Below are 18,352 nucleotides of genomic sequence, written 5' to 3'. Positions count from 1 at the left end.
ATAAACGCTTTAGTGAAGCTCCCTCCGGCCTGCTGCCTGTTGCTTTTGGGTCCTCACCTCACCCCCCACCGTAACAAAATAACATTGTAAAGGCTACCATGCACAATGCATATAGGAATCATATACGCTAGTAAATAATAAACCCACTATTAATTTCATTATCTTAATAAAGTGTATGTACTGTAGAGTGTAATTAATGCACCTAATATACAAACGTAGGCAAGTACATTTGTTGTTGCTTTTTTTACTGGGGTCAGCTGACAAATATTTAAAAAAAAAAAATGAACTGTGTGCATGGATTCGTAATCTTAAACGTGAGCAAAATAGGAAAGATATTCACAGATTCAAACTTCTGGGATAGCGAAATGATATCAAATCCTAAATGACGCATCTTTCCTAACGTAGTGAGGTTAACTACTACAGACTCATTTTCATCGAAACGAGCCATCCAACCTGGAGAGATAAGAGTGTCTCACCAAAATATCGGTTAATTTAATGATTAATTAAAGTAGTGTCGGCAAACTTATGTTTAAACATTAAGTGCTGTAGTACAACTGGGAGGAGATAAAGTTATAATTAAGGTAAGAATGTACTGTGGCTTCCCTATTTTGCTCACGTTTATAAGTCCTTGAGCACGGAGTGTTATGAATCTTATCTCAGCTGACCACATGGGGGCGCCGTACTCTTATCTCACTTTTGTGTTGCGCGTGTTCGCGCAATTCTCCTACATAACGAGCTTTTCTACAAAACTAAAGTAACGAGTCAGTTTTGTAAAAAGTAGAAAGTACCGGTTTGTGTTAAAAATATTTAAAAAATCTACTTGAGTAGATTAAGTACTTTGTTACTTCCCATCTCTGGGACTAACAATCTTCAAGGTGTCATGACAGAAGCAGGCAGAACTGGGTTCAGACTGAATTATGTTGATCATAGCATACTGTAGGCAGTTACTGGTAGTTCTAGGGACATATTAGAAATGGACATCAAATTCGGGACATTAATATTGATCAAAACAGTGCACCCAGTTAGACCTTTGGCTACATGAGTATTGCATCTTGGGTGTAAACATTTAAAACCAGGGCAAACGTAAGAGTTAGGAGTTTATTTTATCATCAAGTCTTCAGATGCTCCCTTTAGCCAACCTGAAAGAGGAAAGGAAACATGTTAATCTCAAGCTCTGAAAATCTTGCCAACTGAAGCAGACCAGTACCCGTGGCATGATCGGCCCAGCAGCGATTAACAACCACGTACACCAATGCCACTGTTGTCCAGTTGACACTCAGACCATGACTACCCCTCCCAATACTCACCTGCTTGACGGCCTGCTGAGTTCTGGGAGCGTTGTCCCCTGTGTAGTGAGCGTTCTCCCAGGTGTCCCTTCCCTGCTCAAAGCTTTTGCTGGTTTGAGTATACGTGCCTTGAGGATACTGGCCAGTCAGGAAAAGGAAGTCATAGGAAGGGTACTGAAGTGGGTAAGGTACCACGCCTTGTGTTACAAGTCCACCACTAAAGCCTGGTGAAGGTGGTGCAGGGTAGACAGGAGGTGGTGGTGGTGGTGGCAAGGAACCTCCCTCTTTTGTCTCAGAATCATAGTGGCCATTCTCAAAGGTTTTCTGTTCCTCGATCAGTTCCCCTGCCTGGTACTGTGGAACAGAATAGTCAGGCCGGCTCACAGCACCAAGGAATTGAGGGGCAGGTACGCTGTAGTCAAGCTTATCAGTGGTAGGTCCTCCGGATGTCCCAGGAGAAAAGGGACTGGGAGGTGGAACAGCCCAGGAAGTGCCTAGGAGCACAAGTAAGAGTGGTGTTAGCAAGAAGTTATAAAGTTATCAAGGTTCCTTTACTAAACATGGGCATTCACTACCTCTGTCAGTTGAGACATTTAGAGACCCTGACAGCTCAAGTTATAGTTTAGTCAAGTTGCATTAGTTTTTTAGAGGATGGGGGAACGTGGCCTGCAGATAAGCCTAGAGCATAACTTGAAGGAGCATTCTGATAACTGGACTGATCTGGATTTGAGACAATTCCAGAGACAACGCCAGAACCTGAATCCTAAAGGCATCATCCAGTTAGAGCCAGCAGAAGCAGAACTTGTACCAATTGTAGACAGGAGAGTGATCTGGAGAAGCTTTTAATTACACAATTAAAAGGTGGCCAGAAATGATACTTCACCTTGGTTTACAGGGTAGCTGTAACTCCAACCAGTCAGCAGAACAAGGAGCAAAGCCCTATTGAAAAAAAACAGACAAAGCATAAGTACAATTACTTAACAGAAATCAGTCAAACCACCACAAACAACCTGCTGCTCACCGTGCAGCACCCCAACCAGCCATCATGTTGAATGAACAGCTCAGGTACCACCGGGATCCTGTGAAAGGTTTATAAGTGTTACAGGTGACCTGCCCTGACCAACCAGAACGTAGCCAGTTAACGACACACAGCTGCGAGCAATTGAATCCGGATTAAGGCGTATCATAACTGGTTCAGTTGTCTAATTGGCTTCAACTGGGGGAGGTAATGTGTCGGGTCGTGTCGTGTCGGGTCGTGTCGTGTCGTGTCGTGTCGTGTCGGGTCGGGTTGTGTCGTGTCGGGTCGGGTCGTGTCGGGTCGGGTCGTTCTGGGGTTTCTCTTTGGGTCGGGTCGTTCCTTGTCATTCTGGGGTTTCTCTTTTTCCTTGAACATCCCTAAGCAGTATCCAGTTTTTGTATTTCTGAATGGTTAGAAATAGGTTATTTTTTGTCAAATTTAAATGTTGTCTTACCTTGAGCTCTTTGGCCCAATTGGAGATAGGAAGTAAGGAAAACTTAGAGAGACACTCTTGTCAACCAACCACACACAATATGCACAGCGCTGAGCGGAGAGAGCAAAGGATCCTCAAAGGGTTTGAGGTTGGTAAGGGGGTTCGAGGGGTGTTGGACGGGTGAAAAGGGTAGTTGAGGTTTCGTGCCTCTGCTCTGTGGTCTCCCACGGTCAAATCTTTGCTCAGGTGGGGGCTGTGTTGGTACACTGCCAAACTTTGTGTCTTCCTCTTGTTTAGATTTGTCTTGTCTCGTGTCCTTGGCAGGGGGAGCAGATGTGTAGCGCAGAAAGTAAAGTAGGTGAGAGGTGAACAGCTTAACTCCTGGCTTGTTAAGGAAAAGTCCATCTGCTTTAAAAAGATGTCCGCGGTCCCAGAAAATGTAAAAATTGTCAATGAACTGCAGAGAATGGACGATACATTCAGTTGAAAGCCATTTGTTTAGTGCCAAAAGTTTGCTGAATCTCTCAGCTCCTCTTCTCAAAGGCGGTTTAGGACTACTGGTAAGCACATCTGCGTTTAGGGAACTGACTGTCCTCAGCAGTTCGATTAAGTCCAGTTTCTGCAATTCAGAATGTTGCTTTAAAATATCATGTGACCCTATATGCAGTATAATGTTCTTCACAGTTGGGTGTGCTGCCACGATATCTGGGATTCTTTGGGTCAGGTCAGACACCATGTCTTTGGGAAAAGAGTATTTGGGTGTTTTTACTGCTTTTTAAATCCTTTACGGCTGAGTCACCTACAATCAGGGTTGGAGGCCCAGTTGTTAGCTTTTTACTTTTTGAATTGCTCTCAGTCCTTACCCTGCTGTGTGACGATAAGACGCAATCCCGGTCATCAGATGGCTGTCCAGCGTCCTGCAGCAGAGGAGCAAATCTGGTATCCAGTTTCAAACCAAGTTGTTGGGGAGGCTTTTTGTTGCTAATTTTCCCTTTTGCAGCTGTCCACGGCTGTGTCCGTCTAAGTACGTAAGTCATCTGTCTGGATGATGATGCAGGCCAGCCGGTCGTGTCACAAATCTCGGGGCGCTGTGCCCTGCTCGTTAGTCGTCCTCCCATTTCCCAGGAAAATGATTTGCTCTTAGGCTTGGCACCAGAAGAGTTCCAGGGAGGACTACCACTTGTTGATTTATTACCCGTTCCACAGCCCTCCTGTTTCTTTGTAGTCTGGTTGGTGCTAATTAGCCGTGTGTTAGCATGCTTTCGTCCATTGTTTTGGGTCCATGGTAAAGCGGTGTCATTTCCACACAATCCGTTCACTTCTAATTTGTGAACCTTGGATTCCAGAAGTGCAATCTTCTGAAGGAGTTTGTAGTAGTCATCCATGAACAAAGAATGCATCTTGCTGCTAATTAGCTTTAGCTACAATCACTGTAGGACAGGCTTGAGCTATTGGTAGGCCGTTCTCATGTGGAAAAATGTTACAACATGACAATAGCCTACTAGTTCTACAAAAAAAGGTATAGACCAGTGATTTGTAAGTATCCAAGAGCCGCTGGTCTTCGTTTCTCTCAGAGGAAAAGCAAGATTATTAATGTCTGCACTGTAAGAGGCAGGAAGCGAGAGTGCAAAGGGGGCATGGAAATAACTTTTTTCCAGTTTATCATCCAGACAGTGCTGTGCTGTAATTATTAATCAGTTAATCAATGGATTAATTCAGAGTACTAAGTCATGCTTTTTTACTCTATAGCGTACATTTCCAAGTCATTTATAAAGTGGACATATGTTATCTCATATTTTCTGTCACATCTACAATGTTGTCAGATTTTCATATTAAACATGGCCACAACGTCAAATAAGGTAAATGTATTTTAGAGAAATCCCTGTGAGCTAAAACGTTCAGATTTCCAATATTTTTTTTCTACTCTCGGCTAAGTGTTACTCAACTCTAAGCCGGCCTGCTGTGATTGGTCGTCTGCTCCAGGTAGGCAGGAGTGAAGTTTTTTTTTTTTTACTACACAGCAGTAGTGTTAACATTGTCGCATGTAGCTACATTCTAACGCCAGTAAAAGTGGTCATCTTTGCTGCCGTTGGTCATCAAGGTTAAATTCTCCCCAATTTTAGGTTGCATTCCTGCTGAAACATGTCAGATTGGCTAGTGTTTGGTTCGGAAGCCTTTATATGAGATTGACATTAGCAAGTGCTGCCTTGTTCCATTTCAATCTAATGTTAGCCTAGTGTTAAATATTAACCCTTGTGTAGTCTTCCCACTGACCTGGAAATTTGAGTTAAAATGACAAACTTAATCAAGGTCACGGTGACCCTTGTGTTTCTCACTTTTGAAATGGCCATGGATTTTTCCCAAATTTGACCTTTGACATGTTTTTTTTTAAAGTTCTACCAATGCTTTTTCCTCCAAATGCTATAAAATTGACAAATTCAAAGTACTGAACTGATTTTACTTTTGAGAAGCATCATCTGAAACCCTCCATGTTCCTTTTGAGAGTTTAAAAGAATGAGACATGAGAGCTGTAATCTTGGCAGCAAATGCTAGCCATTACACCCAATTTCTGATAGAAATTACTTCTGGGACATCCATTTGTGTAGTATTTGGATGAGAATCCTTATTGGTGTTCTCAGTACAAAGCCTGCACTGTGAACAGCATCAATCTTCAAGGTGTCATGACAGAAGCAGGCAACAGAACTGGGTTCAGATACTGACTAAATTAGGATCATAGCATAATTTAGGCACTTATTGGTGACGTTTGTAGTCCTAGAGTCATAGAAATGGCCATCAAATTCTGGACAGTATTGACTCTGCACCTAGATAGACCTCTGGCTACATGAGTATTGTATCTTGGATGTAAACATTGAAAACCAGGGCAGACATAAGAGTTACAATTTTATTTTAGCAAGTCTTCAGATTCTCCCTGAAAGGAAAGGAAACATGTTAATGTCAAACTCTGAAAATCTTGTCAACTGAAGCAGACCAGTACCCGTGGCATGATTGGCCCAGCAGCGATCAACAACCATGTACACCAATGCCACTGTAGAGCTGCTGTAGTCCAGTTGCCACTTAGGCCATGAACACTCATCCAATACGCGCCTGCCTAACGGTCCGATGTCTTTTGGCCTACTGGGTGCTGGGATAGTTGTCCCCTGTGTAGTGAACATTCTCCCAGCTGTCCCTTCCCTGCTCAAAGCTTTTGCTGGTTCGAGTATACGTGCCTGAAGGATACTGGCAAGTCAGGAACACGTAGTCATGGTAAGGGTAAGGGTAAGGCTTTGGGTGAGGGACCAGGCCTGGTGGCACAGGTCCTCCACTAAAGCCTGGTGAAGGTGGTGCAGCGTAGACAGGAGGGGGTGCTGGCATGGAACCTCCCTCTTCTGTCTCAGAATCATAGTGGCCTTTCTGAGAAGGTTTTCTGTTCCTGGATCCGTTTACCTGCCTGGTACTGTGGAACAGAAGAGTCAGGCCAGCTCACAACACCAAGGGGTTGAGGGGCAGGTCCACTGGAGCCAAGCTTCTCAGTGCTAAGTCCTCTGGAAGTGCCAGCAGAAAAGGGACTGGGAGTTGCAACAGCTCAGGAGCAGAAGTGAGTGATATTAGTATAATTAAAAGAAAAAGGCAATGATTTCTGAGAGCTGGACCTGAAGCTAAGCCTCAAATATATCTTGAAGGTGCATTCTGATCACTGGATCAGAAGAATTCCAGATGAAACCCTAGAACCTGAAGGGCAAATCCACCAGAAGGGACCATCCAAGAAGAGCCAGCAGAAGCAGGGATCTTACTAATTGTAGGCAGTAAGAGATAGTGATCGGGACAGGCTTTTAAACAATTAAACTGTGGCTATCAATGATACTTCACCCTGGCTTATAATTTAGCTGTAACTCCAACCAGTCAGCAGAACAAGGAGCAAAGCCCTACTTAAAAGCAGACAACACATATGTACAACTTCTTGCTCGCCATGCAGCACCCCCAACCAGCCATCATGTTGAAGGAACAGCTCAGATACCACTGAGAGCCTGTGAAAGGTTTATAAGTGCTACAGGTGACCTGCCCTGACCAATCAGAACGTAGCCAGTTAACAACACACAGCTACGAGCAATTGAATCCTGATTAAGGCGTTTCATAAGTGGTTCAGTTGTCTAAATGTCTTCAAATGGGGGCAATTTGTAATGCACCAAAAACTCTGGTTGCCGATCGCCATGCAAAACCAAAAGAAGACTTGTCTTCAAATGTCATGTTGCACACGTTCTGGAACCAAAAACTCCAGTCAGAGTTCATAGTTAGACTCAGAATTTGATAAACCTCCTTCCTTAAACGAGCCCTTACTTTTCTTTAAATGTTATCTTACACATTGCTACATTAAGTGCTTTAGATTCCAATCCTTACACAATACAACCGCCTTAGTTTTTGGTTCTGTGTTCCTTTTCATTTTGGTGGTTCTCTTTTTCATTGAACGTTCCTCAGCAGTATCCAAATGTATTTTTGTATTTCTAACGGTTAGTCAAATTTAAATGGTTGTCTTACTTTGAGCTATTTGGCCCAGTTAGAGATGGGAAGTAAGCAAAAATTAGAGAGACACTCATGTCATTTTCTTAAAATATCACTGTCCAGGGCCACATTTACCATCAACCAGTAGCTCTTTGTTGTATGTAGATATTAAGGTCAGGCTTTGTAGATTCTCTCTCTCTCACACACACACACACACACACACACACACACACACACACACACACACACACACACACACAGAGACACAGTAGTTGGCAGGACATTAACAGCCTACAGAAGAGGACATTCTGCAAGAAAAGCAACATTTGCACGGTGCAGTGTGGGAGCTGAGGGTTATTTTAGTGGCATTTTAGTATGTGTAGGTGTTAGACACCCAAAACCTGCTCACACACACATACACACACATCCAGTTACTCTGCAGTCACACACAATATGCACAGCACTGGGTTTTGGTTTAAGACCTTGGCTCGTCTGAAGGTGGGAATGTGATTACCAGGCAATGACCTCATCATCCTGCGACGGTGCCATGATTCACACATCATCACACCATCATGGACTTCCTCTCTAATGAAGTCCCACAACGATGGCGCTCTCAACCCTTCAATAGCACCTCTCTCTCAAACACACACAAACACACGCGTTCTCGCACACACTCCCTAACACTCGCCACCACAGTCCCACACAGAGATGATTAAACTGGGGATAAATGGAAAATTTGCACGTAAATGCAGCTTCTATACCACCCACATCCAGTAGGTTCACCGCATACATTTTCTCCTTTATGACAATGTCTGCTCTTGCACTTTCTTACCCTTTTTTCCTCTTACTTCCTCCGTCTTTCTTTGAACTTTACTGTATTGGGGTTGTGTGAGCAGTGTTTTTTGCATTTTTGAGACCCAGAGTGTCTGCTAGTTAGATGAATGCAGATGAAAGGAAAATGGCTGATTCCCAGGCTATAGTTTATATGGGAGTTCTCTCTCTCTCTCTCTCTCTCTACTGACCACAAATTTTCATTTAGCTGGGGGTGTGGTTGGTGGTGAGGCTGGGGTACTTTTAGGGGAGCGAAGCAACTTTCCCAGGTGAACACAGACATACTACTGTGACAGAAAGTCAAGAAGAGCTTCACTTCATCCGGAAATGTTCAGTTTGACTTGACTTGTCCAAAACAAACTAATATCCCAAATTACCACTATCTGTTCATCCTGAGCTCCATCCAAACCCAAATTTATTTTGGGTTTTTCTTAGCTTCTGTGGGTCCAGTAAGGTCCCATTTCATCTGGTTGTCCATATATATATACACAGGAAAAAGCTGAGTAAGGCCAACCACACTGCAAGAGTTTTTACATTGAACAACCACTACAGTGTCAGTCACTTTAAGTACTCCAAAATAGTAATCTGCAAGGGAAAAATCCCTTTAGAAATTCCTGTAGGACAAAGGAATTCGAACCACAGTCTTTCTTTGTGACTACACCGCTCTTTCTTTTCTTTTCTTCTTCAGAGATCTAAAGATTGAGAACTTCCTGCTGGATGAACACAACAACATAAAGATTGTGGGTATGTTAATACTTCCTGCTTTCTCCAATGACGGACATTGTTGTGACGGATCAGCATGATCAGCAGAACCTTCCTTAGCTATCTGATGCGTCTGTGCATGTGCTCCACTGTTAAAATGATGATGTTTCATACAGACTTTGGCCTGAGTAACACTCTGAAGGCTGAATCGTTGTCTCTGGAGCTCCTCAACACACAGTGTGGAAGTCCTGCCTATGCGGCCCCGGAGCTGCTGGCTCACAGGAAGTATGGACCCAAAGTGGATGTGTGGTCTGTGTAAGTGATCAAGTCTCAGTGTGTGAGGAGGCGTCCTGTCCGGCCGTTTGAAACAAATGACTGAATGCATTACTGTGTGTGCATCTTGTGTTTATGTTTCTTCACATTTTGCTTGTTTTGTGTTTGTGTGTGTGCGTGCGTGTGTGTAGAGGTGTGAGTATGTTTGCCATGCTGACAGGGACTCTGCCCTTCACTGTTGAGCCTTTCAACATCAAACACCTGCACCAGAAGATGGTCAACGGAGAGATCAGCAGCATCCCCGGTGACATCAGCAAAGGTAACTCCATATTTCAACTCAGGGGCTTCTTCACAATAAAAAAAGTTAAGTTATGCTATTCCTGTAGACCATCAGGCTATTCTTTATTGAACTGCCAGATTTTGTTGAACAGGGTTTGGTGGGACGTTCAGTGTAAAAACGACGTTCAAAGTAACGCAGTAACCTGAGTTAGCCCTTTCAAGCTAAAGTGTGCCAACTGTGCTAACCCGGGATTGGAAATGTGCAACATTTTCTGCAGATTCTAGCTTCATATCAAACAAAAGCCAGACACTATGTGCGTTTACCACTTCATCGCGGAGCAAAGCCTTCCTTCCTCCAGCTCAGTCAGACTCACCCTGGGTCTGGGTCTGGGTCGGGTGCCATGTCATTTCTTCGACGCTCCATTGTTCCGACCTCTCAATAACCCGAAAAAAATCCCTACGGTTCTATAGCCCACAAGCTGATATCCCTTTGTTAAAAAATAAACCCTCTTGGGCCGCTGTGGCTCAATGGTAGAGCAATCACTTTCCAAGGTTGGTGGTTCAATCCCTGGCCCTGCAGTCCCATATCAAAGTGTCCTTGGGCAAGACACTGGACCCAGAGTTGCCTCCAATGCTGCGCCATCGGAGTGTATATGTGCATGAGTGTGTATCTGATGAGCGGGTGGCACCTTGTAAGGCATCCTTGGCCACAGTGTGTGAATGTGTGTAAATGGTTCCTGTACTTTGCTATGTAAAAGAGCTTTAAGTAGTTGTTAAAACTAGAATAATCCTATATAAAAACAGTCCATTTACATTGTTCTGACCATGTAGCTAGGCTTTTGTGGATCCCCTCCCATGATCTAAAATCTGAATCAATTTTCTCTAGCTTATTAACACAATGGTGAACAGTAATAATGAATAAATAGTAGCAGCAGAGTATTGCAAAAATTTCGAGCCAATTGTGTTGCACAACAGATAAAATTCCAGTATCAAACTATATTATCTGGCTTGAAATTTGTGCAATTCTCTGCTGCTACTATTTATTCATTATTACTGTTCTCCATTACACTCCTTAATTATGTAAATACTGGATCATAAAAATTCCTATTAGAAATACCGTGCATATCCAAACTCCTTAGATTTCTTTATTTACAGTATATATCCACTCTGATATATATGTACTTTGTGCAACCGTAACACCGAATTTCCCACATTTAGATGTTTATCTAGCCTAATCCACACAACCTCTGCACCGGTTTGAGTGCAGTTTAGTGTCCCAAGTTTCCCATAACAACCCCTTGTCTTATTAGAAATAAGAAGAAAAAAAATGTATTCCACTTGTACTTGGCCTCTGCATCAAATAAAGTGGCGTTAAGGTCTCTGTCTCTCTCTGCTTTATTTTGCTCTCTCTTACCCACTGCCACCCCACACTCAGTCATGGCGTCATGTCACCACAAACAAACACAGCTCCGGTTACTGTGGGGAAAACCGGCACGGCTCTAAAGCTCTGAAACGCTGTATCGCTGCCACGGGCGCGCGTCTTAGACATCGATAACAACTTGTTGACTTCATCCTGCCAAACGGGATGTTTTCCTCCTGATTAACCCTTGTTGTCTTCCCGTCAACCATGAAAAAAGTTATCGCTTTTTCTGACATTTGTGTCACTTTTTCAATGTTGTGGCTCCTTTTTTTAATGTTTTTTTCCAAAGTTATTTGATATTTCTAATGTCGACATTTTCAGCTTATTTCAAAGGGCCATTTTTTGTGATGAAAAAACTGAAAATGGGTCAAATTTGACCCGAGGACAACACGAGGATTAAAGTTCTGTATCACTTTCTTCCATCTTCTTTTTCTTCTGCCATAGTAACTTTTGTCAGACTGGCCCATTTATATTAATATCAGCTCATTCATTTGGTCCTTGTCTTTTCCCCACTTTTTGTCCATTTTCTATGTTTTTATGTTTGCCTTCAACACAGTTTTTTAGACTTTTACTGCAGACGAAGTGAGTATCTTCAGAAGGTATTATTCTAAATATAATACATATTTGTTGATTATTAAAAATCAACAAATAGTGCATTTGATTCTATCCTTTATAAGCCAACTGAGTTGCACTGACAGAGAGAACTGGCTAGCAAATTGAATGGAAGTAGTGGCTTATACAGTATCTATCTATCTATCTATACAGTTTACATTATATATACATTATCTGTGAATTTGGCATGCAGTCCTGTTAGAGTTCACCTGCACCCGACAGGTTGAGCTTATCAGGAATCCCCATCTGGCGTCAAACTACCAACCCCACTTGGCTGTCACAGGACAGCTCCATGTCACAGGCTGACAGGTTGAATTGGTTGTCCTGAAGGGAAATCCAGCCTCTGTAGCTGCGGTCGTCTCTGATACTGTTTCAGTCTGGCACTCGTTTGCAGCATAGTTTAGATCCTTTTGGCCAGGCAAGAATAGTTACCATGTTATATGTAACATCCTACATGCATGGTTGGTTGTCTGATCTTAAACTCCACCTAAAGCATGCCAGAGTGCCCTTTAGAGCCTTGCATGCCCGCCAGTGTGTGGGGGAATACGAGGCATGGTGAAGCACTCAGTACATTTACCGTAATCTCTTCCATGCAGTTGTTGAGCATCAATTTCTTGAGCTCAGAATCCCAACTGTTACTGTGTGGTCTGGACTGATATCCATGTGGGCAACTATGTTCAGATGTCAGCTAATAATGCCAGCTAGTGCTAAGATGATTATAGCATTTAAAGCTGCAATAAAACCCTCCTTTGAGCTCCGTTTTTGGGGCTGGGCAGGTCAGGACACAGGGGTTTTTGGACAGAAATGGTGGTTCAAGAGCAGTAATAGTGGACCAAAACAATGAAGTTGCGAGCTTGATGGAGGCTAAAACTCTCTTTAAATATCGAAGATAAAGAAAACCAATGTTGCACTGCTTCATCTGTGCCCCTGCTTCAGGTGCGGTGGCATTCGTGCTGTCTCTCCTGGAGCCAGACCCGGCTAAGAGACCGAGCGTCAACGCTGCGATGGAGGAGAGATGGATCAACGAGGGATACGCCAAGAAACCACTACACACGCTCTCTCATAAAAACAGGTAGGGATCTGCTGTGTGACTACAATTTGACACATAGACTACAAACACAAACAATATTTTCCCTTGTAAGCAAATGTGATGTTCTGGTTAAAAATCAAATTTTTCAATCAACATCACAGGAAAAGTCAAGTTTTCAAATTTGCTATAGTATGTCTTTTGTGCCATGAGAGCAGTTAGACAGGGAAAGTTCTGCCGCAAACATTAAAATGTTGATAACCAAGAGGGAAATTACTGAAAGTGTTCTAATAAACTGATTTTTTTGTGGTCTGTTGGGTAACAGCTTTGTGTATTATAGCATGACTAAAAGGCTTTTATCACTTCACGCAGTGTGGAAATGCAATCATGTATGGCTCCTCTGGGCAACATTACATTTTCTGAAATCCACATGAATGAAGCCAGAACCAGTCCAGCTCGGTTCTGCTCACAATTAAAAATCATCAAACCAAAAATCCTTACCACGTAAGTTCCACGCTTCTTCTATCCACGTACCTGTTCCCATCCCTCTCTCTTGGTTCCTTCCAGGTTGTGCCCAGAGGATCTCAACTCGTCCGTGCTGGCGTACATGAAAGAGACGCTGGGCTACTCCCTCTCTGAGATCATCCACACACTCACCATCAACCGACCCTCCGCCATCATGGCCTCCTATCACCTGCTGCTCCACAAACTCAGCAGGAGCCAGAAGGGAGCCAAAGCCAGCAAGGTTTACGCCTCATTTTAATCCATAACAATCCTTCTCAAGTACTGCTGTGAAGTTTTAACAACTGAAATTGATTGATTTGGCAGAAACTAGAGAGCAATGACTGGAGTCTTCCCGGCAAGAATACATGGAGAGAGAGGAATACCTCTGAATCAAAGACCAAGCAACAGGTATTTTGTCTACAACATCATACGCACACATGCAGTAATCATTTAAATATGTAGGTAAGTGTATTAAAGGATAAAGATTTTTTATCATCTACTAATCCCAAAGTACCAACAATGATGTAATCCACACTTTTTCGGCTTTCCATATTCACACCCAAGCCCATTTGTTCCCGCATCTAAAAAAATAAAAAGTAAAAAAACATTCACAGATACTGTATATTACAAAATAAAAAGTAATTTCCTCAAACAGCTGGGAACTGTAAACTTTAGCAGATGTTACTTAAACAAAGAGGACTTTTCCTGGGGACTACTTAAGGCTTGGTAATACACATTTGGTGCACGAGTCAGTATTTACAGGAAGTACTATATAGGATTGAAAAGAAACTACAAATCCCTTGTTAATGGTAATGCAGGAAGATGCCAACCAGTGCAATGGTGTGACTCACTGATGTGTGTGTTTTACTGCAGAGACAACAGATTATCTAAGTAAAATTAAATCAGTAACAACGGCGAATACCTAATTAAAGTTAAACCGTTAAAACTCAGGTATAATCTTAGATGGAAGAAGGAAGCCGATGGCTACAAGTGGTTGTATTAGAGTTGTAGTATTAGTATGTATTAGTTGTTTTTGAGGTGACTATGTGGTATCTTTGGTGCTCTTGGGCCTTCTCAGTGTTCGAATTATACCGTGAGCTTCGGTGGGTACAGCTATTTTTATTTTGATAGATGACGTCATACGAGCATTTGCATAAGGCGTTGCGGTTGTGTCAGCAAGGTAGATAGTAAGAGATACTGTCCCGCTGTCTCGCGTACCTACACCGGTCCCTGCACCCTGTCCCCCTGTCCCTCTCTCCCCTTTCACACTGCCTGCGCAGTGCTGTTGCACATGAGGAGAAAGCAGAAAGAGGAGGGGCTGCTCCTCAGTCACAGAACAGAAGAGAGAGGTGACTGTTTTGAGAAGAAACAAGAGTGTTTCAAGAGAGAAACACCTTGCGTGCTCACCGGACAATACTGGAGTCTTTTCAACAGAAAGTCGCCGGATTTGACGCTTTTGTGAAAAAATGTCGCTACGGGGGTCTGAAAAGTGGCTAAATCTAGCGAAAAAGTCACTACGTTGGCAACACTGAAAAGAACAGTCTGAACGTACCAGAGAAATGGTACAGTCCAATAGAAAGGGAGGGTTTGAAAATCGTATTTCATTAGATTATTTCCTCAATTGTTGGTATGTGATGCTAATACTGCATTTAAATACATACAATTTTGGATAGGCCAACCCTGTATTTTCTTTTTCAGTTCCCACTAAACTATTATTTTCATCACTTTTGGGAGGGTCCAAGTCAATTCTAGGGGAGTCGAACAGTGGGCCTTCTGATTACTTATCACTGCTTGTTTTTAGAATGAACCACCCAATCAAAAAAGTGCAAAGCAGTCCAGCAGGCCCCTGAGAGCCCAACAGCCAACTATGTGTCAGAGCAACAGGAAGAGGCCTGAGGACCTACACAGAAAGGACCACAGAGAGAACGCAGAGAACCGTCCTCCGTCTCCATCTCCACCCCAGCCTCCCCTCTCTGCCTCCCCCTCTATCCCACCTCGCCTTCCCTCCCCCTCTCTCGCCCCTGAGGATGAGGAGATCGCCATCACCTTGGACACCAGAGAGACACTCTTTCCTGAAGGTAAGGATTTCTACAGAAACAAAAAGCTGCACACATCCATGTTACAGTGTGTGACACACTAGATTGTATCTGTGTGTTTTTGTCTTTCAGTGTCCGTGTTCAGGGACAGAGAGCTCGTCCATCTTCCTCCTCCTAAAAGCTCTGCAGCGCAACTCTGTGACTCCGCCCCCTGCCAAGTCCTCTTGCCCGCTGAGCCAATCAGAGACAGCAGCCCGTCGAGGCTGATCCGACACGCGCACCTGCTCAGGACAACCCAATCAGACGGGGCGGCAGACGCCGGGTCAGGCTGTTTCCATGACAACCGCCACCAGGACGACCGCTCTCATCACCTAAGCATCAACGAGCGTTTGGAGAAGCTGGAGACATTTTATTCCGCAGAAAAGAACGGCATCTCTCCCAGAATGCTCCTGGAGGCCGACGCACGCGCCACACACTCCCCAGACAGAGACCACCTGGGTACCATGGAGACGACACAGACGTCACCCTCCGCCCCCTTGCCCCGCCTGCGCAATGCGGGGCTAAAAGACAGTCGAGGCAGTAAGATGACATGGGTAGGGTTGACCCGACCTGGGCCCCCAGGAATCCTGGTGAACAGGTCCAAACCCCCTGCCTTCCCCTCGCAGAGACAACATACTTTGGTCATTAAGAGCCTCAGGCAGGAGAGGGGCAAGAGACGGGATCTGTCGGCAGCAGCAGGAGGAGGAGGAGGAGGGGAGAGAGGGACAGCAGGGGGAGCAAAGAGGAACTCAGTTCAGTTACGTTCATCTCTCCAGCATCGGGCGGCGGACCTGAATCTACCGCGGCTTCCTGCAGCCCTGCAGGGGAAGACAGATAGGAAGAACCAGCTACACAGCATGGACTGCTGACACATAGATGTCAGGAGACAGTAGAGAGGCTGTGAGGTTAGTGATAGATATTTAGAAGAAAGATTAGCAATATAGAAATACTGACCTGTGTTGAAACAGTGAAAGAGGCTTGGATGGTGTTAAAGTATATGTATACAGTGTATAGATAGATAGATAGATAGATAGATGTTTTGAGGAACAGATGTAAACAGCAGCTGGAAAAAATATGCTAAAGCTATTATTCTCCACTGTTCCATTCATGCCTTGCTCACCAACCGGACACTTTCCCAAACAAATAACATACAGCATGTATTCTTTTTAATGTTGCAGTGCCAAAAAATGTAACTCTAAGCTCATCAGTTTACTGTAAATGTAGCCTTTTGGTAGCAAGGCTTTGGTCTAGCTCCTGTTAACCCTTTTCGTCTGGAATGTCATGTTCATCTCCACCCATCACAATGTGAAGTGCAGAATGCACACAGGCGTATGGTTCTTTTTTGTATTACTTGTACTTAAATACATTTTGTACTAACATTGAAATCATCAAAGTAAAAAAAAACTCTACCTTAACTTCTGGTTATGTTTTTTTGTGGCTAGTTGTTTGCAAAGTTATTGCTCTATTATGAATACATTAAGGAATATACAGAAAAATAACCAAGTGACTGCTGGGACTAAAGGCTCATTTTTAAAGGTTTCTGGGACTCTTTCATCCAAATTGTCCAAATATTACATGGATGGTTGCATATAACGCTCTGCATACACAGAAACGCTCTGCATATACAGAAACGCTCTGCAAATACACATACCCAAACAAAAAGTTATGAATGGACCGTCCTACTAACTGACTGTGGTGAACATGAATGAGATACTATTTAGCGATGAAACCATGTGATCTATCACATGCTAAATGTCATTGGGTTCACGTAAAATCATTTGACAGTATTAAAGTGCTAGCTTATTGAGAAAAAACTAACATTTGCAGCTTTTCTAAGTTAGGCTCCATCAGTACTTTGACTCAGAGTTATTAGGAACTGGCTAGACGAAATTAATTGTTGGTTTGTTCCTTGTGACTCTGCACTTTCTTCTAGTTAGTGAACTGCTGACTCTTCTCAAGGTAAAATGTAGTGTTGGAAGTATGGACAACGTAAAGTACAGTCAAATCATGGCAGTACTCCTAACCTGGAAACAATTTGACACTTTCAAAATGCATTTTAACAGTCTTTACATCGATGAACCAATCTACAACCAAAACACAGGTGTTAAACTTGACAATTCCTACGTACAAAAATGATTTGTCATACTCAATCAATATTTCCCCCAAATCTCTGTCAAGTGTCTTCTCCCTCTCTGTATCTGCACTCTTCTTTCACTGTCTCTGGGTCATTAATATTCAGGTGTCCTGCAAAAATGTGGAGGAATCTGGTTGCTGTTAGGCAAGGCTCTTCATGGCTACTAAATAATTTAGGGGATGTTAACTGATAGTGTGTGTGTGTGTATGTGTGTGTGTGTGTTGGGTAATACCGTAGGTTTTGTCTGTGTCCTATGAGGACAGATTGAACCCACTGAGGTGGATATATCTCCCACTCTAGTTACCTATCTGGCTACTTAACAGTGATATGAACCAGTAAGCTCTGATACACACACTCATTCATACCAGACAATCGCAATGCACGAATGGCCGGTTAACGGTCAACTTGCCAAAGTTATGTAAGCCTAAATAAATACAGGGGGCTTTGTTCTTACACAAAAGTAGTCCAGAAACCAATTAAGGCAATTTTAATTTAAACCTGCGATAAAACCTCTTTACTCCTTGTGTTGTCTTCCCGTCAAAATTGAAAATTAAAAATTTTTCTAAGTTTTTGTCCCTTTTTTCAACACTTTTGACCCTTTTTTTAAGTTTTCAACACTCCCTAACTAACTTATTAACTTTAGTTTCACTGTTGTTTTGGGAATTTATGGTCAATCAACCTGATTTATAGGAGATTTTACCTAATGTTTGAGTTAGAAAAGCAGAAATTAGGAATTATTTTGACTAAAATTAAAGGATTGGATGTTGATGGATGATCACAGACTGGAATTTGTAACTTTTACTCAATACTATTTCAAAACCACTTTGTTTTTTTCAAATGCTATAAAATTGAATAAGACGCCCCAAAATGAATGAAAGTAGAGATTTGGACTTGCCAAACAGCGTTTTGTGGAATCAATAATGTTATTTTGGTTAGTTAAAAAGAACATTGACATAGGAAAACGGGTCAATTTGACCCGAGGACAACACAAGGGTAAAATACATTACATAACTGATAAGGGCCCACAAAAAAAATGGAAAAAGCTGGTTTTGAATGCTGGAGATGTGTGATAGTCTAAACCAGCATCATGTGTGTATGAATGGGACAAACAAGGTATGGAAAAGCGATTAATAATGCACGTTGCACATTAGAGTGTATCCCTGGCTTCTGAAACGTTGCGTTCAAATGCATGCTACAGTGAACATTGTTCTGTCAGAGGAGCATGCACCTGCAACAGTGACACTGACTCAACACAGGTTTC

General features: G+C 42.9%; 2 protein-coding genes and 1 long non-coding RNA gene across 3 annotated transcripts in view; 2 read left to right on the top strand and 1 right to left on the bottom strand.

Moving 5' to 3' along the window:
* The window catches only part of LOC117961725 (hormonally up-regulated neu tumor-associated kinase homolog), a 22,734-nt gene extending 6,871 nt beyond the window's left edge, over positions 1-15,863 (top strand). The window contains exons 4-11 of the mRNA XM_034900603.1: positions 8,754-8,809; positions 8,944-9,082; positions 9,232-9,359; positions 12,288-12,423; positions 12,946-13,123; positions 13,207-13,290; positions 14,684-14,960; positions 15,051-15,863. Coding sequence (XP_034756494.1) covers positions 8,754-8,809; positions 8,944-9,082; positions 9,232-9,359; positions 12,288-12,423; positions 12,946-13,123; positions 13,207-13,290; positions 14,684-14,960; positions 15,051-15,826 — 1,774 coding nt within the window. The 3' untranslated portion in view covers positions 15,827-15,863. The remainder of the gene's footprint in view (positions 1-8,753; positions 8,810-8,943; positions 9,083-9,231; positions 9,360-12,287; positions 12,424-12,945; positions 13,124-13,206; positions 13,291-14,683; positions 14,961-15,050) is intronic.
* On the bottom strand, positions 1,116-2,466 carry LOC117961726. Its single transcript, XM_034900604.1, has 3 exons — positions 2,308-2,466; positions 2,170-2,225; positions 1,116-1,780 (listed from the first exon to the last, which is right to left on the bottom strand). The coding sequence occupies exons 1-3, from the start codon at positions 2,331-2,333 to the stop codon at positions 1,131-1,133; spliced, it is 732 nt and encodes a 243-aa protein (XP_034756495.1). The 5' UTR covers positions 2,334-2,466; the 3' UTR covers positions 1,116-1,130.
* LOC117961727 lies at positions 1,348-6,137 on the top strand. Its single transcript, XR_004660474.1, has 2 exons — positions 1,348-1,474; positions 6,031-6,137. It is a non-coding gene; the product is annotated as an uncharacterized LOC117961727 (long non-coding RNA).
* Positions 15,864-18,352: the final 2,489 nt, after the last annotated feature.

This window comes from Etheostoma cragini, chromosome 18 (genome assembly GCF_013103735.1).
Source record: "Etheostoma cragini isolate CJK2018 chromosome 18, CSU_Ecrag_1.0, whole genome shotgun sequence".
In the NCBI taxonomy this organism is placed as follows: Eukaryota; Metazoa; Chordata; class Actinopteri; order Perciformes; family Percidae; genus Etheostoma; species Etheostoma cragini.
Note: the sequence above shows the minus strand (reverse complement) of the source record. Positions and strands in the feature narration are given on the sequence as shown.